We start from the raw sequence: 26,335 nt of genomic DNA, 5'->3' as shown, positions 1-26,335 counted from the left end.
GCGTTGTGTAAAGACACACTGGACTCAGGGTTTCTTTTTCTTTCTTTCTTCTTTTTAATGGCCACAGCTGCAACATATGGACGTTCCTGGGCCAAGGACAGAATCCAAACAGCCGCTGTGACCTGCGCAGTATCGTTTAACACACAGCACTGGGCTCGGGATCAAACCCGCAGCTCCACAGCAACCCAAACCGATGCAGTCAGATTCTTAACCGGCTGTGCTACAGCAGCAACTCCAAAGTTTCCTTTTCTGAGCAGCATTCTTGGTCTCTGATTAAAGCCATGTAAATGAGAGGCAGGGTGTGGCGGCTGTCACACACTGGCTGCTTTGGCTCAGCAAGGGCTGTGGCCTCGGGGTTCCTGAGCTCCCTCCCGGCCAGGAGCGGGGCACAGCCAGGCTGCCTCACAGGCTGAGGCCAGTGCCTCGGTTCTGCCCAAGGCTGGCGCCTTCTCCCTGGAGCAGAACACCCAGAGGTTCCCCACCAGGGAGTGAGTTCCACTTACATCCACCCAGATGAAGCAGCTACTATTACGTGAGGTCACTTACACCAGAAATACCACTAGATATGAATGCACTGGTTCTCTGTGGGACGATACTGCCCTTGAGGGGTGTTTTAGAAATTTGTGGTGACAGTTTTTCAATGTCACAATCATTTGGGGAACCCAACTGGCATTTAGAGGACAATGATGCCAGATGTCCTATGATCTTAGTAGTGTTCCAAAGCTGGCTCCTACTAAGTCGATGGTTAAATCCGCAGGAATTTTGTGATTTTTTTGTGAACCAGTTTCTACTGGTAGTATGATGCCAGTCATTGCGGGAGTTTTTACATCACAGAAATCATCAAATGCGGCTTTTTTTTTAACCCAAAGAGCTCTGCAGCACACCATTATCTGAAATGCACAAGACTGCCCTGCAGACTTCTGAATGAGCCATGGCAGGTACATGGAGGTGAAAACTGGTGTATAAGGATCTGAGACTAGACCCTAACTCATTTTACAAAAAAAACTCAAAGTACTGTTTGCACAGATCTAACGTAGTCTGAATTTTCCACAATGTCACTGCCATGTAAATCATACTTTGTTGGGCTGAGAACTTTACCAGGCATATTCACCGTTCCAGAAAACGACATCCCAGTGTGTACTTCACATTCACGGCTCTTCTGTCGCCAGGCAACACCTGTGCCACCTGTATTTGTAGATGGTGAATTCGCAGTGATCCTTCACTGAGGAATAGCCACTCAACGACCTCATTCTATAACTTCTAGTTTAGATATGCCCCACGATTTATACACTGAGATGCAGTCTCTGAGGATGGTTCACTTTCCTTAATCCCTCCTTTGTATTACAGTGAATTATGTTATTTTTTTAAAAAGTGTGACTACGTTAACTTTGAAATTCGTTTCAGAAATGAAGGAGGTATTATTGGCTGTTGAGAACCCCCTAGTTTGGAGGAAAACCACACTGATCTACTAGGAGTTGGAAGGCTAAATCTTAATCACAGACCCTAGGAAATCCAGCAAGTCCCTCACCCACTCTGAGCCTTTGCTGCCACATCTGGAAAATGGGCTCCGGCCCCTGACCTGCTCACCACCCAGGCATCACACAACACTCTGTGGGGGAAACCCCTGCTGGCATCAAGCTCTATATGGAGGGTATTTTGGCCACTGCGTCTGTCACAGAAGAAAAGGCATAGGGAGTGGCTGCTTCTTTCTTCTCTGTCACCAAAAACCAGAATTCAGGAATAAAGAAATTTCTATTGGGAGCATTTCTGACACAAATCAACTGATGAGACTCCCTCCTAAGGAGTAAAAACACTTCACACACTTTTCTTTTGGGGGAGGGGGCAGGTAAGCAGCAGCTTGATGTGGGATCTCAGTTCCTCGACCAGGGACTGAACCCAGTCTGCAGCAGTGAAAGCACCAAGTCCTAACCACTAGATCACCAGGGAGCTCCCCACCGTGCGCTTTCTGAAGATCAACCCAAGCACTTACCTGGCGCCTTGCCTGACAGGTACATGGTGAGTATTTTTTGACATTCATTTAATTTGGGGCTCTATAAGTTAAAGAATTAAACTTAAGAGAAAATCTAAGAATAAATGAAAACTATCTGAATTCACAGAACAAGTCCTTTTTGGTCATGCACTGTCAACTGAATGGAAATCACTTCTCTGAGGGGAGGAAAAAACATCTAAACTTAACTATTTTAAATACGTAGGAGATTTTTACATGAAGGATAAGTGGGTTCATTTTTTGACAGAAGAAATTAGCAGCAAGGGAGCATTCTGTTAGGAATAACTAAAATCTAGGAATCGCTACACTGGCTACCAAAATGCTTTAAAATGCTCCTTCCTTTCAAGTCTCAAAAACAGAAACCTATGGTACCAGTGGGGTCTGCCTAACAATGACAACGGATTTAATTTCTATCCCCTGCCCCTTCTTGCTTGCCTATACTCTATCTCTAAGAATCTATGAGTAAAAGGGACTAAGAAACAAGCGAAATAATTTTCTCCAATGGTCATCTTCAGTGTGCTTAGTAATGACAACAAACAAACCTTTAGGTTATTGTTTTTAGAAACCAGAGTATTTTCAACCCTAAAATTGGCAAGAAAATGTGCCCCAGGGAAAGATAATACTCAAGAAGCCGGTCGTCTCCTTAGTGACAAAATAATCTTCAGTAGATCTATCTCCTAATTTGCTAGCATTTGGAAAGAATCAAAAGCCATCTTTGTCTTTTGTTGATCAATAAAAACTGCCAGGGTGGCATGAACACGAGACTCGAGGTACTGTGGAGCATAAAGTGGAAGTGAGTAAAGGGACATTACCTTCAATTACACAGCAATAGATCTAATTCAAGTATAGATTTTCTACTTGTGAAATAAACAACTTTTCCACAGCAATTGGAGCCCAGCACACAATAGCTGTCTAGAACCCTTTACCCTGCCAGGAGCTTGAGCCAAAGCAGATAAAATAAAGGAAGACATTTATGGACTTTATTCCATGTCCCAACAGAGCAGCCTGCTGCCACCCAGATACTCACGTGCCTCTATTGTCCACTCTAATAGCTTAATGAGACGAATCCTCAGGAGGAAAGCAGCCACCTGAGAATGGTTCCAAGAAAAATCTGACTTCATAAAGGCTGTGTGCAACTCCCACTGGGCAGAATGGAGCAGGCACTACAATTAGGATGTGCATTCAAGCAATGTCACTTGGAGGTTTTCTACAATCTCTCAGAATTAAGTTCCTTCATTGAAATGCCAATGAGCCATGAAACCAAGCAGGGAGCTATGGACCAGGACCAGGTTAAGGTCACGTGGCTGGCTGACAACTGGAGGAGGCGTGTGGCACTGGGAGCGGGGATGGCTAAGTGCCTTTTAACACCGAGCACAAGACACGTGGAGCTCTTGCTGGTCCCACCCCTGAGGCATACTTTCACAAGTCAGGATGCAGCCCACAGACAGTGATGGGTAGAAAATCCAAAGAGAATCGAAAAAGGAATAAGGCAGCTGAGGCTTACACCAAAGGAAGGACTCAGAAGGTCAGAGGGTAAATATGTGACAGGATACATTTACAATGGAAATGCTAAGGCAAGCAGCTGGAAATGTGTCTAAACAGACACAACTTGACATGTAAACCATTAGAAGAGTATATATTTTTTATGCTGCTATAAATTTAGAAATCTTGTATTTTTTACAATTATCTTACAGTACTAGCTTTCTTTTTCTTTCTTTTTTTTTTTTTTTTGGCTGCACCCATGGCATGCAGAAGTTCCTGGGCCAGGGATGGAAGCTGCACCACAGCAGTGACCCAAGCCACAGCAGTGACAATATAAAATCCCTAATCCGCTGCACCACCAGAGAATTCCCAGTACTAGCTTTTTGTTGCTGTATAGTTCTATGGATTTTAACACAGAGAAGTGTAACTACCACCAAAACCAAGATATTGAACAGTTCCATCACCCCCAAAAAGTCTCCTCTACTATCCCTTTCTGCTCCCATCCTTCCCCACCCTATCTTCTGTCAACCACGGATCAGTTCCCATCACTGCACCTCTGTCTCCCAGATTGTGACATAAATGCAATGATAGGGTATAGAACCTTTGAAACTGGCTTCCCTCACTCAACATAACACTTCTGAGATTCACCCACATCGTTATATGCATCAAGAGTTGATCTGGTTTTTTGCTGAAAAACAACACAGACAGACCGGGGAGATATTGCAGATTCGGTTCCAGACCACAGCAAGTAATACTGCAAATCGAGTGAGTCACACTGTTTGTTTCCCAGTGCCTATGGAAGTTATATTTATATGATACTGTAGTCTATTAACTGTGCAATAGAATTGTGACTTACAAAAAATTTCACGCACCTTAGTTTAAAAATACTTCATACTACAAATCTTCAAATCTTTATACTACTACAAATTAATCAAAACAGTATGGTACTGGCACAAAAACAGACAAATGGGTCAATGGAACAGGATAAAGCTCAGAAATAAACTTATTTACCTATGGTCAAGTAATCTAAGACAAAGAGGCAAGAATATCCAATGGAAAAAAGAGTCTCTTCAATAAGTGGTGCTGGGAAGAGACTGCCTTCCCAGCCATTTTACACGTAGATACATGTAAAATGAAATTAGAACATTCTCTAACATCATGTACAAAACTAAACTCAAAATGGATTAAAGATCTAAATGTAAGGCCACACACTATAAAACACCTAGAGGAAAACACAGGCAGAACACTCTGACATAAATCACAGAAATATTTTTTTGGATCATTCTCCTTGAGTAATGGAAATAAAAACAAAAACAAAAATGAATGAAATCTAATTTAAACTTAAAAGCATTTGCACAGCAAAGGAAACCATAAACAAAATGAAAAGAGAGAATGGGAAAAAATACTTGCAAATGATGTTACTGACAAGGACTTTATCTCCAAAATACACAAAGAGCTCTTATAGCTTAATATCAAAAAAAACAAACTATAGAATCAAGCAATGGGCAGAAGACCTAAAAACATATTTCTCCAAAGAAGATGTTCAGATGGCCAACAGGTACATGAAAAGATCCTAAATACTGCTAATTATTAGAGAAATGCAAATCGAAACTACAATGAGGTCATCAGAAAGGACATCATTAAAAGTCTGCAATAATAAATGCTGGAGAGGGATGAAGAAAAAGGGAGCCCTCCTCTGCTGTTGGTGGGAATGGAAACTGGGGCAGCCACCTTGTAGAACAGTATGGAGGCTCCTTAAAAAAAGCTAAAACCGGGGTTACCATAGGATCCTGCAATCCCACTTCTGGGCAGAAAAAACCCTTAATTCAAAAAGACACATGCACCCCAATGTTCAAAGCAGCACTATTTGCAATAGCCAAGACATGGAGGCAACCTAAAAAGAAGGCATCTTTTGCAAAGAAGAGTTGCAGTAACATGGATGGATCTAGAGAATATCATATGAAGTGAAATAAGTCAGAAAGACAAGTATATTTTATCACATATATAGAATCTTAAAAACTGGTATGAATGAAACTTATTTAAAAAGCAGAAACAGATTTACAGCACAGAAAACAAACTTACGGTTACCAAAGGGGGTGAGGGACATAGATTAGGATTTGGGGATTAACATACATACACTACTACATATAAAATAAATAACCAACTAGGACACACTGTCTAGGACAGGGTACTACACTCAATATTTTAATAAACTATAATGGAAAAGAATCTGAAAAAGCATATATATATATATAGAGAGAGAGAGAGAAAAATTAATCACTTTGCTGTACATTTGAAACACAACCTTGTAAATTAACTTTATTTCAATTTTTAAAATTTCTTCACATAAAAAAATTTTTATTGAGTTCTCTTGTGCAGTGGGTTAAGGATCCAGTATTGTCACTGCAGTGGCACGGGTTTGATCCCTGACCCAGGAATTTTCACATGCTGTGGGTGCAGCCAAAAAAAAAAAAAAAAAACCTCTACTGTTTAAAATATTAATTATTCATTGGACAATGCAGGGCTGCGACAAACCTTCATTTTGTAAAGGAAGAAAGAAAAAAAACCGCAATGATCTGCAAAGTGCAGTAGAGTGAGGTGCAATAAAACGAGGTCTACCTGGACACTGTAGGAATGTACCACAGTTTATTTATCCATCCACCCACTGGGGGATGTTTGGGTGGCTTCCAGTTTTTGACAATTATGAATAGAACCGCTACAAACATTCATGGACAGGTTTCTATATAAACAGCTCTTTTGTTTCTCTAGGATGAACACCCAGGAATAGTACTGTGGGCATTATGGTTAAGTGTGTATACAGTTTCATGTGAAATGCCAAAATATTTTCTGGAATGGCTGCAGTATCTTGCATTCCTGCTAACAGCATAAGCAATGTAAGAGTTCCAGCTGCTCCACATCCTTGACAGCAGCATTTATTGATATTTTATCTACTTTACCTCTACAGGTATCCCACTCTATATGGTTTTAATCTGCATTTCCCTAATGGTGAATGATGTTGAACATTATTCATTGCTCATCTGCTACCCTTATATCCTTTTAGTGAAGTGTTCAATCCTTTGCCCATTTAAAAATTACAGTTGCTGACTTTTGAGAGTATTTTAGATAAAGGTCCTTTGTCGGATATCTAATTTGCAAATACTTTCTCCTAGTCTATAGCTTGTTTTTAAAAACTCTGTTAAAAGTGCATTTTGCAGAAAAAAAGTTTTTATTTATTTATTTATCTATTTTTTTGGTCTTTTTGCCTTTTCTAGGGCCACTTCTGCAGCATAAGGAGATTCCCAGGCTAGGGGTCAATCGGAGCCGTAGCCACCGGCCTACACTAGAGCCACAAATTGGACCTACAGCTGCCAGCCACAGCCACAGCAACTTGGGATCTGAGCCGATTCTGTGACCTATACCACAGCTCACAGCCACACCAGATCTTTAACCCACTGAGCAAGGCCAGGGATCAAACCCTCAACCTCATGGTTCCTAGTCGGATTCATTAACCACTGCGCCACGACGGGAACTCCAAAAGTTCTTACTTTGATTAAGTTCGATACATAAATCTTCCCTTTTATAGATCTTGCTTTTGGTGTCATGTTTAGGAACTATTTGCCTACCCTGATCTACAGAATATTTCCTACATTTTCTTCTAAAACCTTTATAGTTTCATGTTTATATTTAGACCTACAACACTTTTGAGTTAATTTTGAATATATAAAGTATTAGATTTAGGTCAAGGTTCTTTTTTTTTTCTTTTTTTTTTTTCATATGGGTAGACAGCTGTTGCAGCCCTACCTGTTGAAAAGGTTATCCTTTCTCTATTGACTCTCTTTAGCACCTTTGTCAAAAATCAAAAGGCCGTACGTATGTCAGTCTATTTCTGAACTCTTTGTTCCACTGGTCTCTATGTCTACCCCTTCACCAACACCATACTGTTTTGATTACTGAGCTTTATTTTAATCTTAAAATTCTGAGTAATGTGATTCCTCCCACTTTCATCTTTTTTCAAAACTGTTTTTGCCATCCTGCTTCCTTTGTCCTTCCACATGAATTTTAAAATCAGTTTATATGTATCTACAATATTTGTACCTGTACTTTCCATTTTGGTAAAGGGGATAAGAAAGTGCCTGGGATGGGATGGAGAGTGTTGGTAAACAGAGAAGGCACGCTCTTGCAGTGAAGGGGAACAGCAGTAAAAAAAAAAAAAAAAAAAAAAAGGACAAGGGTCAAAAACTAAAAAGACAAATAACTGATCTGTTCTAAGCTCATCACTCTTTATTATCAGAGTTCTAGGAGGTAACAAACAGCAGCTTATGCAGGGTTTTATTGAGTCCCACTGTGAAGCCTGAATTATTAACAGCAAATGTGGACTCCTTCCTAAAAGAGCTCTCCAGAGACTGAAATGGAGAGGCAATGGCACCAGGGACCTAGCAGTGCTTAGCTCTGGGCACAAGTATATAATCAAAGGTCATTTCCCCTCCAAACAGTGACAGAATGAGAGCTTAATTTTCTTCGTTTTAGAATGGCTAGAACAAAAATAATCTGATTTGTAGATATACCATTTATAAGACACACAGAAAGCTAATCTTCAAAAACTTACATATAAAGTAAAATGTTTTAATCCTAAAGTAGGATTTAACTGAATACTGTTTGGTGACCCGGAAGACATTTTCAGACCCACATATTTTGTCATCCTTAGTGCAACGAAAAGATTCTGCTTCTTTAACCTTTCTGGACTCTGAATTCTGGATGGAAGAATGCTCTTTGTGAGTGCCCTTTTCATACAGGCCTATGTTTCTTCAGCAGAGTGAGCTAAACACAAATTTGGGAGGGCAGAGACGCCACATCTCCAAGTTTAAGCAGAAGTTCGCTCACCTGATTGTGAATCCAGAGAGCAGGAGGGTGGTTTGTATATTTCACTGCCAGTTCTATGATTCTCTCCTGTTCTAGCAGTCTGGGGCTGGAGCATATTGAGAATCCACCAACCACAGAGACTCCCGGGATAAAGAAATCAACCCTAAAAGGAAAGGTAAATAAAGGACTATTGGTGAAGTAATTTTAAAAGTGGGTAAGAAGGTAAATAGAACTGACAAACTTTTAGCTGGAGTTAACTAAGAAAAAGGAGAAAAATAAAATATTATTAAAATCAAGAATGAAAGAGGGGATATTATCACAAACTTTACCAAAAAATAAAATTAAAGAAGATTTTAAAGGAATTCTATGAACAATTGTAAGACAAAAAATTAGCTAATTCAGATGAAATGGATGCATTCCTGGAAAGACTGGATTCAAGAAGAAACAGAAAATCTGAACAGACCCATAATAAGTAAATGGATTGAATTCATAATTTTATAATTTCCCACAAAAAAAAAAAAGTCCAGATGGCATCACTGAACTCTACCAAAACACTCAAAGAAGAATTAATGCTAATCTTTGACGAACACTTCCAAAAAATAGAAAAGAACACTTTCCAACTCATTCTGCAAGGTCAGTAGTACCCTGATACCAAAACCAGACAAAGATATCACAAGAAAAGAAAAGCTCAATATCCCTGTGAACACAGATGCAAAAACCCTAGGAACACAAGATTGTTTTAACATATGAACATCAATCAATGAAATAAACCACTTAATAAAGGACAAAACGCATGTTATCATCACAATAGATGCTGAAGTGACATCTGAAAAAATTCAGCACCCTTACATAATAAAAATACTCAGTAAACCAGGAATAAATGGGAACTTCCTCAAGCTGATAAAAGCAACTACAAATTATCTATTGCTAACATTATACTTAACCGTGAAAGGCTGAAAACTTTCCCCCTAAGAACAGAAACAAGACAAGGATGCATGTTCCAACCACTTCTATTCAACACTGTAACAGAAATTCTAGACAAGGCAACTAAGTAAGAAAATGAAATAAAAGGCATCCAGAATGGGAGAAAGAAGTTGCAGATGACAGAATATTGTATATAAAAAATCTTGAGGAATTTACAACAAATATAACTAATAAACAAGTTCCAATAAGGTTGCAGGTTACAAAAACAAATTTTATTTCTAGATATGAAATGAACAGTTGTTCACTGTTCACTAGAAATGAACAATCTAAATGTGAAAGAAAAATATTCTATTTATAGGAGTTCCCATTGTGGCACAGTGGAAACGAATCCAACTAGAAATCATGAGGTTGAGGGTTCAATCCCTGGCCTCACTCTCCTGCATTGCCGTGAGCTGTGGTGTAGGTCACAGACACGGCTTGGATCCCACGTTGCTGTTGCTGTGGCTGTGGCATAGGCTGGCAGTCGTAGCTTCGATTTGACCCCTAGCCTGGGAATCTCCATATGTTGTGGGTGCAGCCCTAAAAAAGCAGGAAAAAAAAAAAAAAAAAAAAAGAAAGAAAAATATTCTACTTATAATAGCATATAAATTGAGAATAAACTTAACAAAAGAAGCATAAGACCTATACATTGAAAACTACAACATATTGTTGAAAAAAAATCAAAGAAGATCGAAATAAACAGAAAGGCTTTTCATGTTTGTGGACTGGAAAACAATATATTAAGACAGAAAAAGTTCCCAAATTGATCTACAGATTTAATGCAATGAAATATATATCAAACTCTAGCTTGTTTCTTTACAGAAATTGACAAGTTGAGCATAAAATTTATATGAAATTCAAGTAATCCAGAATCATCAATACAATCTCAAAAAAAGAATAAATTTGGAGGATTCACACCTCAAAACTTATAAATCTACAGTAATGAAGACACTGTGGCACTGGTATAAGGGCAGCATATACATCAAGGGCAAAGAATTGAGAATCCAGAAATAAACTCTCAGATTTATAGTCAACTGATTTTCAGCAAGGATACCAACACAATCCAGTGACAAAGAATAGTCTTTTCAACAAGTCATGCCAGTTTTGTAATAAGCTATCACTTTGTTATCCACCCGAAACACAACATTATAAATGAACAATAATTAAAAAAAAAAAAAAACACATGGTGCTGGGGCAACTGAATAGCCACACAAAAGAATACAGTTGGACCCCTACTTACACCATATAAAAAAATTAACCCAGAATAGATAATAGATTTAAATGTAAAAGCTAAAATTACAAACTCTTAGAAGCAGACTAACAGAAGTAACTTCACAGCAATAATTACTTAGAAGTGAAAACAAAACACAAATGTCAAAGAAAACAACGAGGAGCCTTGATTGCATAAAATTAAAAACTTTTTTAATGATACCATCAAGAAAGTTAAAAGATGACCCTCCAGAATGGGAGAAACTATTTTCAAATCATGTATCTAATAAGAGACTTGTATACAGAGTAAATAACTCTTACAAGTCAATAATAAAAAGACAAACTTGGGAGTCCCCCTGTGGCACAGTAGGTTAAGGATCCAGGGTTATCACTGCTGTGGCTTGGGTTGCTGCTGTGGCCTGGGTTTGATCCCTGGCCCAGGAACTTCCACATGCCACAGATGTGGCCAAAAAAAGAGACAACTCAAAAAACGGGCAAAGGATTTATACAAACATTTCTCCAAAGAAGACATATAAATGGCTAAGTATATGAAAAGATGCTCAACATAATTAGTTATTAGGGAAATGCAAATCAAAATCACAATGAGCTATCACTTCGCACTCACTAGAATGGATGGCTAATCAAAAAGACAAAAGCAAGTGTTCATGAGGCTCTATAGAAATTCGAACCCTTATACATTGCTGGTGGGAACGTAAAATGGTGTTGCCACTTAGAAAGCAATCAGGTAGTGCCTGAAAATGTTAAAGAGAGTTACCACATGACCGACAAGTCCACTCCTAGGCTCTATACCAAAGAAAAAAGAAAATACATATCCACTCAAAAACATGTACATGAACTGTCAATAATAACCTAGGAGTTTCCATTTTGGCTCAGCGGATTTTAGGGACCCCACAGAGCCTCCGTGAGGACATGGGTTCCATCCCTGGTCTCACTCAGTGGATGAAGGATACAGTGTTGCTGTGGCTGCGGTGTAGGATGGCAGCTGCAGCTCTGACTCAACCCCTGGCCTGGGAATTTCCACAGGAGTGGCCGTAAAATGAAAATAATAACAGTAGTAATAATAACCTAAAAGTTTCAAAACAATCTAAATGTTCATCAACTGATAAATGAATAAACAAAACATGGTACATCCACACGACACAACGAATTACTGACACGATGCCACAACAGACGTCAACAAAGAATTATGTTGCGGGAAAGAAGCAAGCTACAAAAAAAGACCACATATTGTATAATTCCACTGATATGAAATGTCCAGAACAGGCAAATCCAAAAGTACAGAAAGTAGAACAGTGGTTGCCTAGAGGGCTGAGAACGGGGAGTGAATGATAATTGGTCCAGGGTTTCTTCCGGGATGATGAGAATGTTCTAAAGTTTGGGCTGAACACTATACCATCCTGTGAATATACAAAAAAAAAATCACTGAATTGTACACTGTAAATGGGTGAATTTTATGATATATAAAGTATATACCATCTCAATAAAACACAGTTTTTTTAAAGTGTAAAAAAAAAAGGCAACAAATACTCGTTCACTGGTATTTGACAAGCTTAAAGGCTGTTGTGGCCTCCTGAATTCTGACACTCTTCACATTTCCTGTGGTCAGGAACTCTCACAAGTTTCAATCATTTGATAATTCTACACCACAGAAACGTTTTTGGAGTGGGGATTTTAGGAAATGCAACAAATCTAGTCACATACCAAGAAAATAGAAATATTTTAGGACCTGGGGCCAGAGAAAATTCTTATCCCCATGTCCAGGAAACCCAAAAATCCAATATAGCTGTTTCTTAACCATCAAGAAGTGATGGTATTAAAAAAAAAAAAAAAAAAAAAAAGCGACAGTATCATCTCTACCCCCTACCCCCCCGTTGTTCCCCTACCAGCAGGCTTACAAGAAAAGCAGCTGAGCTTCTCTCCCAATTTGATCCAAGACCTTAAAAGATGTTCTTTTCTCATCTCTGGCCTTAGATATCTAGTCATTCATTATGGTCTTAAAAAATAGTTCTGGGGAGTTCCCGTCGTGGCGCAGTGGTTAACGAATCCGACTAGGAACCATGAGGTTGCGGGTTTGGTCCCTGCCCTTGCTCAGTGGGTTAACGATCCGGCGTTGCCGTGAGCTGTGGTGTAGGTTGCAGACGCGGCTCGGATCCCGCGTTGCTGTGGCTCTGGCGTAGGCCGGTGGCTACAGCTCCGATTCAACCCCTAGCCTGGGAACCTCCATATGCTGCGGGAGCGGCCCAAGAAATAGCAACAACAACAACAACAAAAAAGACAAAAAAAAAAAAATCTTCAAAAAAAAAAAAAAAAATAGTTCTGGACTGGAAGTGCTCCTGAAGAGGTCATGAGGCGACTTTCACCTATATTCACTTGAGTCCGTCCCATGAATACCTTAATTTCCATCCCATTTCAGACAAGATATAGTTAACTATAAAACTATAAAAGACTATAGTTAACATTTATTAACACAGCTGCTATGTGCTTTCAGAGAAGTATATAGCATCTCTACAGCTTCTGTGTTTAGAACAATCTCTGAGCTACTTTTGCTGCTTTATCTCCTGAACTACAGCACCCTCTGCTGCTTTATGTTGATAAAGACCTTTCTCTCCAGTGAGTTGAATTTCTCTACTAACTTTGGAAAGCTTTCACCTTTAGCAAAAAAGGGCTCTTTCGTTAAACATTACAGAAAAATTTCATCTGCATGTGTGCACAATACATATTTATTAAAACATCTTTCCAGCAAAGAATTAAATTTTAAACATATTATACACACCCCTTCAAAAATGCCCTTTTAGCACCCAGATGACTGACTTTATGAAGGCAGAGAGAAAGGGCTAGTTCTGCAGCGAAACGCTCACAACCACATCCAGTGTGACACACCCGGCAGCTCCGTCTGCTTGAGATGCAGTCCCAGGGCCCAGTACAGGGCAAGCACACAAACCTCGGCTGAATGACGATCCTCTACCCCGAGATCCCAAAACCCTTGGACCTTCAACAAGGAACAGCATAACCACCCACTGGGATTGGTATTGGAGGTAAAGATGCAAGTATGTCTTGGTTCCCTCCCTCGATAAACTCCCAAATGGGAGTGAAATTAACAGATAAATGATTAAACGGCACTGTGAAAAAAATCTTGGGAGCAAGAAAATGCTCCCAAGATTTCTTCTGAGCTCCAACATGTGTGATCCTAATTTTATCGGGAAAATACTAATACAAGAACTGTTTATTTTAAAGCAAAAAATTTGCTTGGGGCATGGAGGCTCGGAAGAAGCAGTCAACTCTAAAAGGGGTGAAGGATTAAGACAGACTTCACAGAGGAGTCTTGAGGCACATCGCTCATCAGACAAGCATTGGGGGAAGACACTGTCTGAGCAAAGACGCCAGGGAGCGAGCATCTCCGTGTGGCCGGGTAAGTCAGGGCTGTAGGACCTGTGGGCTGAATACGTGGGGGAAGAGTCCTACTTCTCAAATCGCCTCCCTCCAATCTAGTCACCTTTCTTCCTGGTGTCTTCCTTCTCTTAGTAGAGCCTGGTCATCTTCCAGCATAAACACTTGTGTTCTCCTGCACAAAGTCAGAGGTACACACGTCTCTCTTCAAAAACGCTTGGGCCTTGCTACCCTCAGGCAGTGATCTGCACACATGCCTGGCATGGAGTGAGTACTGATGGTACATGAGCTGGGTCAGCACAGCAGAGATGTGTACTCGCCCGCAACAGCCTCACTACAGGGGAACTGGCTGAGGAACTAAGTAAGAGTTACAACCTGTCCCTTGGGCCTCACCTGCACAGATGGTCTAACTATAACAAAATACTGAACCAAACCAAATAAAGTGAACATCAGACATTGTGCTAAATCCCTGACGTATCCTAAGACAGAGAAATATTACTGTTCCCTCTTTAAAGACATAGAAACTGAAGCCCAGAGAAAGAAGGAAGCCGCCCACATCACAGAGCCAGCAGGTAGAAAAAGCCAGCCTGTGGGCCACGCAGTCTACAGAGCATGGGGCGTGTGACGCTGTGATACAGCCTCCAGAGGGAACGGACCTGGCCTCCAGTGAATGCCCCCAAGGAGCGCTGATCCTGGCAACTCCAGGCTCTCGCACACCGAGTGAGGACTGCCAGTGGCACACTCCAGCCCCAAGGGGGAGTCCAGATATTTCCACCCTCAGGGAGGAGAATTCTAAGATGGTCAAGAGTAGGACTCACCAAGGAGCAAGGTGCCAAGTGGTGACCGACTGGTCAGACAGGCCCAAAAGGTTTAGCCCGGCACATGGGAGAAATGGTTTCTAGGAGTTTTCTCTTTTGGCCCTTCTCTCTGGATTGGACTGTGTGGGTTCTTAGAACTGGTTCCCCAAGACAGGAACCAGAACCCTCTGGAGACCCAGAAAGAACACCACATAGCAGGAAGAACCCCAGAGACCCATCTCTGGTCTTCGCTGAAGGCTAGCTTCAGAGCATTCACTCATCCATTCAGAGGCGGGTCTGCAGCCTGCCCCAGAGTTTGGCAAGTGTCGGGGGAAAGAGCTCAGGAGTGTATCGTCATGGCCCAACCCCTATCCCAAGAGCCCAGTGGCAATCCTCTCCCCTACCCCACGCAGCACTCTACTCTGACCATCCCAAGCACACAAGCTGCATCAGCCACAATCACACACTCCCTCTTTCCCTAATCCTTGCCTCGTCCCCCAAGTGCCAAGCGGAGGTGACTGTATTATCAGACGATCTAGGAGAGCCTGGCACATAAGCCATCCCAGCAACAACGCTGAAGGAGCAATGCCACACCTCAGCAAAGGGCCATTCTGTAACCACAAAGTCACACATCCAAAGGGCTCACAGCTTCCAGAGTCGTAGAGTGAGTCAGTGGTGAGGGAATAATCTTTTAAAGAGGACAGTCCAGGCGCCAGGAGTGAGTGCTAAGGACACCTGGCAGGGAAATGGTCAATACTGACCAGCCAGAGGTGATCCGCCCCCATGTCAGGCATGTACTAAAACCAGCCCCAACATCAGGGAAGTCACCAAATCTATTCACTGATACGGGGTATATAACACCAACCCCGAGTGATTTTATCTTGAGGATCACAACGGGACCCTATTTCTATGTGTATCACTAGGGAATGATGACATTTTTCTTCACAGTTTTTGCTAGTGCTAGTACAATTGCACGCACACCAGGGAAGCAGCAACATAACCAAGGCACAGGGTTTTTCTAATCAGGACACTGGGGTCAGAGTCTTGGCACAATCCTAAACTGAAGGCACGGAGCTAAGGGTGTGCACAGGACACAAACACTTTCCCAGAAGGGAAATGTGGAAAGAAAGATCATTACAATTAAAGTTTGCACTTTTCAGTGTAATAACAGCTAAACTAGTTTCGAAGGGTAAAAAACGTTGCCCACCCCCCCAAACCAGCCCAAATGCACTTAATATGTATCACCGAACATGTGCAAAGATTGCAGTAAATTGCTTCATGAACACAAATTATTGCAATCAGCATCTTGTTTTCTAGTTCTAAATTCAAAGGCAAACTATTAACACAAGACTGCTAACTCTTGCTATTATCACACTTGCTATTATCACACATCCTCCTTCTAACAAAACCACATTTCCAGATGGACTGCCAAAATTAGTCAAGTGACTCCTAAGAAAGACTACCAAGACTGACATGCCAGAAATTCATTTAGAAATGAATGCTTTATTTAAATCAAGGAAACAGACACCCAAACACACCTTTCCTAAGGAAATACAAGTCACTTTATTTACAATTCAACTTGAATTGCAGCTCAGAGAGGCCATTCTCAGGAACAGTGGGACAGCTGGGCTGTCACCCTGGCAGCATACTGACTAGTCCTCAGAGTCCTGAGTGTGATGTGGGCTGGGCCAGATGGGGGGACCCTGATAATAAATTCGGCAAAATATTTCAACTCCACAAAATACAGTATGAGGGAGGCAGGAATTCGGGCCAGAGGGCAAGCAGCTCTGTGACAGAACTGGTTAGAAGAACCAGTTTCAGCCTGCTGCGTTTACTCTGTATTTCAGATTAGATTACTGCAGTGCATTCTATTATCCACTATCCACTCCTGAATCACCAGAGTTGTTGGGGTTCATCAGGGTCCTTGGGCCACAACTAGCTGCTTTGTTTCAATCTGGAAAACTCAAGGCAGCAATTTTCTTCTTATGTCTAAGAGGGTCATGGGCTCAAAACCAAGGTGAGCTCTGGGACAAGAAAAGGAATCAGACTCTCTGTGACAAAAAAAAGCACAGCCTGAATGGAGACGCTCTAAGAATCCCTATGCCTCAGGAGAAACAGTGGCCACAGAAGTCCTTTCCAGAAGGAAAAATAAAGTTCTTATATCTGGCAGCACCCAGAACACACACAACACTTAGGAGACAGAAAAGCTACTTACCATTGGCCGGCTTTAAAAGAAAAATCTTTATCAGCAACAAGCAAGCGGAGCCTCTTCACAGATGGGGACTCATGGGCCACTCCACACACCTTAGCCACTGACACCACCTAGAGCCAAAGACGGTGGCTGAGGTTAGGTACACACAACTCAGGAACAAACTGTGGCTTTCTTATAACTAAGGTTTTTTTTTTTTCTTTTGAAATCTACAAAGATGTGGTTTTTGATAATTGCAAAACAAGGTAAAGCACACTTTGCTTTAGAATTTCTGCCTTCCACCAGGTGAACAAATTTCATTTAGGGGAGACTTGCTAGCCCATTGACTGAATTTTATTCTGCATAAAACATTTCCATGTCCTGGGCTGGGCCCTCTGGGAAGAACCAGGGCCCCAGAGACCTGTAAAGTCCCTGCCTGGAGCCCACCTGCTCTGTCAATGCTGTGCACGCAAATAAGAAAAGCTGATGTATGTTCTGAGCTTTGCCACAAGTCTTTGACAAGCTGAATTCAGAAATTAACTTTTTTTTTTTTTTTTTTTTAGCAATTTCACAGTGTAACTTGTATGCCTGTTGACTCTAATGATAGACCACAAACTGGGTTTGTACTCCTTGTGCCTTTGTTTCTTTTCATTCATCCACTCATTTTGGCCATGCCTGTAGCATGCAAAGTTCCTGGGCCAGGATAAAATACACCCCACAGCAATGACCTGAGCCACAGCAGTGACAACACCAGATCCTTAACCACTAGGCCACTACCAGGGAACTACCATTTATTTTTTCTAATTCACTTTTTATTATATTCTACAAGATATAAACAGTCCACAAGCTTGAAGAAACAACAAAAACTGCCCATTGCTATAGATAGTTGGAGAAGCACTATTTTAAATGCTATGTCTGGTTTAAAAAAGGTCTGAGTCAGGAGTTCCCGTAGGGGCTCAGTGGTTAACGAATCTGACTAGGAACCATGAGATTGCAGGTTCGATCCCTGACCTTGCGGGTTAAGGATCTGGCTTTGCCGTAAGCTGTGGTGTAGGTTGCAGATGCAGCTCCGATCCCCTGTTGCTGCGGCTCTGGTGTAGGCCAGCGGCTACAGCTCCGATTAGCCCTAGCCTGGGAACTCCATATGCTGCAGAAGCGGCCCAAGAAATGGCAAAAAGACAAAAAAAAAAAAACAAAAAGGTCTGAGTCAAACACACTTCAGTTGCGTGCCATCACCCCTCAAATTTCAAATGCCTCTACTTCCCACTTTCTTTGTTTCTTCCGCCTTTGGGTTTCTCTTCCTCTCAAATCTGGGACTTCTTCACAATGAGGGAAAAAAGGTGGCAGAACTCTTCCCTCCACTTCCTACTGCCCTTCAGCTCCACTTTGGGCAGCAAATCAAACTGGCGGCTGGTGACCAAACACCACCCTTCCCCTCAGACGGTGTTACCTTCACAGGTCCACCAGGGGGAGCCCTGGAAATCTGTCAGGATTTCCCAGAACAAAGCTAGCTCATCCAGCCATTTTCCTCCAAGAGGACCAAATCTAGTCAAACTCTCAGTGGGAGACAACTCTTAAAACCCCACGAGAAAATTCTCCCGATGATGGTGGTCCCTTCACTACCTCAAAGTGCTCTTAAAATGCTCTTTCTCTGTACTTTTGCCAGTCCTCTTTCCTCCCTGAAAGCACATGGGGTAACTTTCCGCTCTTCAGCCTCTCTGCCTGTGCTCTGATCCTGGCCTGCCTGCCCTGCCTAAAGCACTGCTTTACCAGACCCACCCAGCCTTTTCTCCGCATCCACTTTTCCCCTCTCTAGACCTTCGGAGTCATCAGACTTGATGTCTAATGCCAACTGCTCCTCCTCAACAATTCGGCAGCAAAAACGAAGCAGTGTAAGACGGCTGTTAATAGCATGAGCGTTACAGCTAGACGGCCTGGTATGGATGCCCGGCTTCGCCACGCACCAGCTGTGTGACCCTAGGCACTCACGGGACCCTAGCCCACCTCAGTGAGGAGATGAGAATAACATCACCTGCACTTCCCACAGTTGGTGGGAGGATTACATGAGATAATACATGAAAGTACACATAATGCTGCTGGCCCCAGAGTAAGTTCTCATTAAGCATCTGTTCTAATGTATCTTATTGCACCAATTATAATTAATGTATCAGTATTTGTTATTACATGATACCTTACACTTCACTGCATATGCCATCACACCAGTGGTGCCATGCAGGGCCTTGCAGACTGAGCACCACACACCGAGGGTAGGGTGGGGCTGTTCTCTTGGCCAACAATACAGACTATAAAAGCATGGTGGTCTCTGCACCACATCTTATCCATTATTTTGCTAGAACAAATGTAAAAGCCATCCTGTTTTTAAGCTAGTTTAGAAATTCTACCTTAAGTCCCATCTCTATGAATACTTCTTATATGACAGAACCTGCCCTGTTCCCTCTGTGCCTACAGGTAACCTGTCTTCTGCTCTCCTGGGTCTTCTTTCAAGGTTGGCAGATGTCTTCCCAAACAACCAAACTCAATGTCCAGTCTCAGTTCTTAGTCTCTCTGGTCTCCCTGAACTTGATGTGTCCTATTTCCTTTCCACCCTGAAGCACTCTCCTTTCCTGGGAGAGCTGACCTTGACCTCTCCAGGGCCCCTCCCACCCCTTCTTCAACTCCTTACCCCACCTCCTCACCAGGAGCTTCCTCTAAACTGCATCTCCTGTTCCCTCTCCCACCTCCAGGCCAAGGCCCTCAAATATTCCCAAAGCTGTGAACCCTCCACACCCACTCACCATAACTTCTCTACCAATCACAGGCTCACATGGACACACCCCTTTAATAACAGCCAATGTCTGAGGAGCGTTCATCTCAGGTGTACGCCCGGCTCTGAGGTGAGTATTTTACATCCATTAATTCACCTGGATAATATGAATAATTATATTTCATCCCAAAAGATAGTGTTGTTATCCTCCATTCTGCAGATGAGGAAACAGAAAGGGTTCAGTAACTTGCTCAAGATCACTCAGAAATGGGGAGTTCTCTGGCGGTCTAGTAGTTAGGATTCAGCATTTTCACCCTTTCACCACTGCAGCCCAGGTTCAAACCCTGGTCTGGGAACTAATAATTCCACATCAAACTGCTGAATGCTGTGGCGAAAAAAAAAAAAAAAAAATCACTCAATAATGGCCAAGTTGGGATTCACACCCAGGTCTGTGCTTGGGGCCCTTAACCACCCAAGAGTCCTGTCCTAATGGCACTCACTTACACGTACAACTAAACCGATCACACCCATTCCTTCCGCACATAACTTCTTGAACCTGGTGCCTGGCACTGCACTTAACCATTTTGTCCCTACCTCAAGCATGGGATCAAACACATAGTAAGATTCAACAAGTATTCACAAAAAATAAATGAAAAACCTTTTTTTGGAGGAGGGCCCACACCCACGGCATATGGAGGTTCCCAGGCTAGGGGTCAAATCGGAGCTGTAGCTGCCGGCCTACACCACAGCTCACAGCAACACCAGATCCTTAACCCACTGAGCAAGGCCAGGGATTGAACCTGTGTCCTCATGGATACTAGTCAGATTCATTTCTGCTGAGTCAAGATGGGAACTCCGAAAAACTCTTTAACTTAAATTGACTTAAGGGGTTCCCGCCGTAGCACAGTGGGTTTAGAATCTAACTGCAGTAGCTTGGGTCACTGTAGAGGTTCAGTCTGATCCCCAGCCCAGTGCAGTGTGTTAAGGGATTAACCCATTGCCACAGCTGCAGCACAGGTCAAACCTGCAGCTCGGATTCAATCCCTGGCCAGGGAACTTCCATATGCAGTGGGTGTGGCCATAAAATGGAACAAAAAAAAAAAAAAAAAAAGACTTAAAAGTGGTCTCCAAAATAGAAGTTAGTAGAAATTCACAAGCTTTTTGATGCTTTAAGAAAAATTTTAACCCAGCACAAATGAACATCTCCTCAGAAAAGAAAATCATGGACTTGGAGAAGAGACTTGTGGTTGCCTGATGGGAGGGGGAGGGAGTGGGAGGGATCGGGAGCTTGGGCTTATCAGACACAACCTAGAATAGATTTACAAGGAGATCCTGCTGAATAGCATTGAGAACTATGTCTAGATACTCATGTTGCAACAGAAGAAAGGGTGGGGGAAAAAACTGTAATTGCAATGTATACATGTAAGGATAACCTGACCCCCTTGCTGTACAGTGGGAAAATAAAAAAAATAAAATAAAAATAAAAAAAAAAGCACAATCCAAAGGTAAAGATAAATAAATTCAACTATAAAAAAAAAAAAAAAGAAAAATTTTAAAAAATAGGAGGTGGGAGACCACTACAAAAAAGTCTAGATTCGCATTCAAAACTAGAAGCCAGGGAGGGCAGGGATTTCTTCAGCAGAAAAGGAATCTTCCTTAGTTTGCCACACTATTTTAGATATCTTATTACAGAGATAAGTGATAAGGATCAGCAGAAGACTCTCCATTACATGAATATTCTCATTTTTTAAGGTTAAAAAAGAAACATTTGTTTTTATAATCACTATTTTCTTTCACTATAATAATCTGCAAAAATACAACCAAAAGCTAGATTACTTCATTTGTAACAGCTGATTACCTATGTATAAGCTTTAAACACATCCCAAAGAGTCACCTGCTGCAGGGAAACTGACATTCATAATCACGGGTGGGGCAGGGATGCTAAGGCACAGAGAGTTTCAGCTGAAATGTGAGCATGCTTCACAAGCAAATGCTAGACAACATAAAACGCAGTCACCAATCATTTGCCAATGTCCAAAAATTAAATTCAATGAGGAAGGGAAAGAAGTTACATTTTCTATTAAAGAAGTCCTATTTTCATATGGATGGCCTCTATGACCAAAAATGTCCCCAGAGGCTTTCCACCTACTGGTAATAATACAAACGGCTACACACCCAGTGCTACTAGTCCAAATAATCTGGGCAAAACTGCTCTAACTGGTCACACAAAATACTCTGCATATTTCACGATTTTTGAAGACATGCCTCTCTCAACATTTTATTTTTGTAATGCAAATACTATTCACTATATGGATTTCTGGCACTGGATTAACAACAACAAAATCTTTTTGAAGACTGAATCTTTTATTCTGAAGCTAGTTTCATATAATTAAGAACTGTAATCATGTCTCTAGTTTCATGCCATTCTTTCTTTCCTTTTACTGAATAAGCAAAACACAATGAAGAAACTATGTATGTTTTAACATTTGTACTTGTTCTCATACTTAATGGATCAAAAGATTTCCAAACTGAAACCTCAACTAGCCATGCCCTAAGTTAAAACACATGGCAGGAAATGAAGTTTTCCATAAAACAACATTTAGATTCTTCTACTGTTCAATAAAATAACAATACATTTGTCACCTTTTACTAGGACACATTTTTAATGCTTTGATGGAGTCGGATCTAAAAGGAAACACCATCGTGCTGACTGAAAAAGCTGGTTTTATGGAGGATATTTTGATGTTATTGCTGTGGCAAAAGTCTCTGTGCAGGAAATGGGCCTTTCTCTGGGAAAATTGGCTGCCTTCCTCCGGTCACTCCACTTCTTTCACTTGCTGGCTTAAAAATTTAGACAAAGTCAGGACTAGAGATGACCTGAGACAAAGATACAGTGAGGGCAGAGCATTTCAGAGCTGAAGGAAACTTAGTCATTATCAAGGACAGTGTGTCTTCTTACATGTCAGAGACATGATTTAAACTGTCGCAGGCTATTAATCTGATGAGTGGGAATCTCCTGAAAAGAAAATGGCTCTACTGAAGTAAGTCACTGACAAGGAAAGAGCACACAGTGCTCTCAACTGTTATCAACTGTACTCTCCAGCAGCATGCGCCATCAACCGGGGGCCTGGGATGACAATGCGCCCTCCTGCTCCTCCCACAGACTCACCCGTCCACCTGCGCAGGGACTCCCCTTGGCCCCCTCAAGCCTTCACTCTGGCAAGTATCCTTTCTCCTGCATCTCAACCCCCCCGCCCCATGAGAAAGCATAGAGCGCTCAGATCTAAGGACATCACTGGCACACACCTACCCTGTGCTCACCCTGTGCCAGACATGTCTCGTACAGTAATTCATTTCGTTGCCACAAAACCCTAAAAGGCAGATATTGCTATCCTTCCCACTGTACCTATGGGAAAACTGAGGCCCCAGAGCTAGTAAGTGGAAAAACAGAGAAGCCAGGCACTTAACCACTGTACTTTGCTGCTTCTCAGAATACAGCAAATAAAACAAGCCAGTTCCTTAATCCAGCTGTTTCCCCACTTCTCTGCTCCCATCCACATAAAAAACCTAAGAGTTATGGTCCTGGCACCACTTTCTTTTTTCTTTTTTCTTTTCTTTTCTTTTTTTTTTTTTTTTTTTTTTTTTTTTTTTTGTCTTTTTAGGGCCACACCTGCAGCATATGGAGGTTCCCAGGCTAGGGGTCGAAATCAGAGCCGTAGCTGCCAGCCTACACCATGGCCACAGCAACACAGGATCCAAACCACATCTGTGACCTACACCACAGCTCACAGCAATGCTGGACCCTTAACCCACCGAGCAAGGCCAGGGATCAAACCTGAATCCTCTTGGATAGTTGTTGGGTTCTTTAACCACTGAGCTACAACAGGAACTCTCTGGTTCCACTTTCTTCCCTCGCTCTCTCTGATACAATCCAATGTTCTCTCCAACACCATCTGTCAGGCATTCACTCAGTGATGCACAAAAGCCAGTCACTCTCTGGTCACCTGCTCTCCATTCTGCTCCACCCAATGATGGCCTCGCAGCAGAATTCTGCACGGTTGGCCACTCCCTCCTCCAAATGCTTTTCTTCCTGGCTTCACCAACACCTGCTGATCACACGCCTGTTTTGCCAGCCACACCTTCCCCCTCTCCTCTGCTGGCCTTTCCTCTTCTGCTTGACCTCTAGATGCTGGCACACCCCCGGCTCAGGCCTGGGCCCTCTCCCTCTCCCTCTAAGTGGCTTACACTTTTCATCACTAGCAGTGAACTCCAATCTTGTATATTCAACTGCCAACTTCAATTTCCATTTCAAACAACACATTCGACAGAACTCTTTTATCTCTCAAAGTTTCTTCCTATTACGGAAAACTTCAAATATATACAAAACTAGTAAAAATAGTATAATGAATCTCCATGTAGCCAGGACCCAGATTCAATGGTAACCCATGGCTAATCCTGTCTCATCTGTACTTTCATCCACTTGCCACCCCAGATTATTTCAAACTTGAGCTCTTTATTCCCACTCCTCCAAACTCATTCTCCATTCTAGCAAATATGTGCCACCAGCAATCATCTTCCCACAGTATTTAAATCCAAAGCTGGAAGTCTCTTGGTTTCCTGGCCTTCTCTCACTAACTGTATGCCACGCCCCTTCTGTGAATCCCATCAGCCCCACTCCCACCATGACCACCCTATCTAAGCCACCATCATCTCCCCCGGGACTGTCAGTAAGTAGCCTCCAACTTAATATCAAAGCACAACAAAACTGCAGTGGTCTACTGAGCAAGATGACCCATTTAAAAGATAGACTACACGTCATTTCGCTGCTTTAAAGCGTCCATCGCCCTGGGAATAAAGCCCTAACTTCTCATCCGAGGCCACAGCAGATTATATGGCCTGGGCCCTGCCTACCTCTCATCTACCACCTTCCTCTGAATATGCCAAGCTCATTCCTGCCTCAAAGCCTTGGCCAGTGCTTCCACTGGGAATGCTGCCTACGTGGCTGGCTGGCTTTTCCCCTCATTGAAGTCTCAGCTCAAATGTATGTCCCGATTTGAAACAGCAGCACTGCACCCCCACTAACCCCATGACTCCATTTTACTTCCTTCACAGCAGTGATCACCTTGGACACTCTCTGGTTTACCTGCCCCAGAATGAAGCTCCACATACTGAAGGGCTTTGCCTGCTCCTGTGCAGCTGTCTTCCCCACAGTGGGAAAGGGCTCGGTTACAGCAGGCACCCAATAGTGTCTACTGGATTTAAAATAAAACCTATTTCATCTGATTGGATTCCCCATGGGAAAAATGAAAAAGAGCCTTGCCTCTTCAATTACGTAATTTCTTGAACAAAAGTGTGTCAGTGAAAAGCATTGACAGCATACATTTTAGACACTAACGAGTTCCAGGCCTAGAGAAGAGGGGCCTTCTAGGGTAGAGGCAAGTTCTCATTTTTCACAGCTCTTATCTATCTGTATATCTATCTGTATATCTATATCTGTATATCTTATCTGTTTCTCCTTTACAAAGTGACTCATACCGGAAAAAGAGCCCAACCTAAACATTGAGAATTATGTTTTATTCAGTGGACTTACTGAAGACTTAAGCCCAGGATACAGCCTCTCAAATATCTTTGAGAGACTAGCCTAAAAAGGTAAAGAAGGAGCCAGAATATACAGGAATTTTTGCAAAAAAGGAAAAACCCAGGTAGTCAAACCTCAAAAGATTACTGCTAATTAAAGAAAAACCAGACATCTCAAGTTAAAGAATTTAGCATGTTTCTACATATGGGAAGATGCAGGAGTCTGAGTTTATTGAAATTACTCCTTTGATGTGTACCTTTACCATCTAGGCCAGTATCCTGCTTTTCTCTATCCTGAATCTCCTCAGGGTGTACCGTCAGGAAGCACTACAGTGGCCCAGGGAGGGCTTGACCGCTGCAACATCCTTTGCTTACAGAAATGGCAGGCATCATTCTCTGCCCACAGTTTAACACTTGTTCATTCTACAAAATGAAACTCGTACTGAGTGCCTATGTCACGGCAGCACTGCATGAGATGTTGTAGCTACAGAGGCCTCCTTCTTTGTAGGCCTCCACTCGCACCGGAGTCTCACTAGAGTCCAAAATCAGGAAATTTACCTATAATTTTCAACACTACAACCTTAGGACCCAGCCTCAGGTGGGGCATATTCCCCAATGAAAGCATAAGAATTAGTAATTTTAAAAATTCTTTCGTCACCAAACCCTTCCACCCAACTCATGAAAAGATTATGTCTTGCTCAGAGGGCCAGTCTTCTACAGAGGCCAAGCACAAACTGACTCCTTGGGTGAAATCCTTACTGCATCACAATCTCTCTACTCTACTTGACATTTCTCTCTCTCTCTCTCTCTCTTTATATATATATATATCTCCTTGACATTTCTAAGGTTACCCAGACTGCTGCTTAGTCTTGATGCTTAGGGGAAAAAATGCAAACCTGAACATAAAGTCAAATGTCCTTCAGTTCAGAGCTCAGTCTCCAGCATCAGCAGGACTCCCTACAGCTTACAGTTCCGGCTGAGAGTCATTAACATCAAAACACGGTCATTCAGTAAATCCCCCAGAGGTGACTTCAGGCCTAGAAGGGAAAGGCCACTTCTGGGTGGGTCAGTGCTCCATT

The 26,335-nt window shown here is 42.1% G+C and overlaps 1 protein-coding gene across 22 annotated transcripts in view; it reads right to left on the bottom strand.

The window, feature by feature from the left end:
• Positions 1-26,335, bottom strand: part of OXNAD1 (oxidoreductase NAD binding domain containing 1) — a 41,427-nt gene that overhangs the window by 2,619 nt on the left and 12,473 nt on the right. For 19 of the 22 annotated variants that reach the window (XR_014825068.1, XR_014825067.1, XR_014825069.1 and 16 more), the window contains 2 exons: positions 16,943-17,049; positions 8,372-8,513 (listed from right to left, as the gene is read on the bottom strand). Coding sequence is in view for 17 of the 22 variants with exons in the window: in XM_021071349.2 (XP_020927008.1) it covers positions 8,372-8,513; positions 16,943-17,049 (249 nt within the window). In the remaining 5 variants the exon portion in view is untranslated. Of the gene's footprint in view, positions 1-8,371; positions 8,514-16,942; positions 17,050-19,710; positions 19,837-26,335 lie in introns of all 22 variants that reach the window. The other 3 variants (XM_084991827.1, XM_084991828.1, XM_084991821.1) reach the window with 2 other exon arrangements.

Source organism: Sus scrofa, chromosome 13 (genome assembly GCF_054392235.1).
Source record: "Sus scrofa isolate SSC_HxYL_T2T_F1_AM1 chromosome 13, Sscrofa_HxYL_maternal_Yorkshire_Landrace_v2.0, whole genome shotgun sequence".
Taxonomy (NCBI): Eukaryota; Metazoa; Chordata; class Mammalia; order Artiodactyla; family Suidae; genus Sus; species Sus scrofa.
The sequence above is the reverse complement of the archived record's forward strand: the minus strand, read 5'-3'. Positions and strand labels throughout refer to the sequence as shown.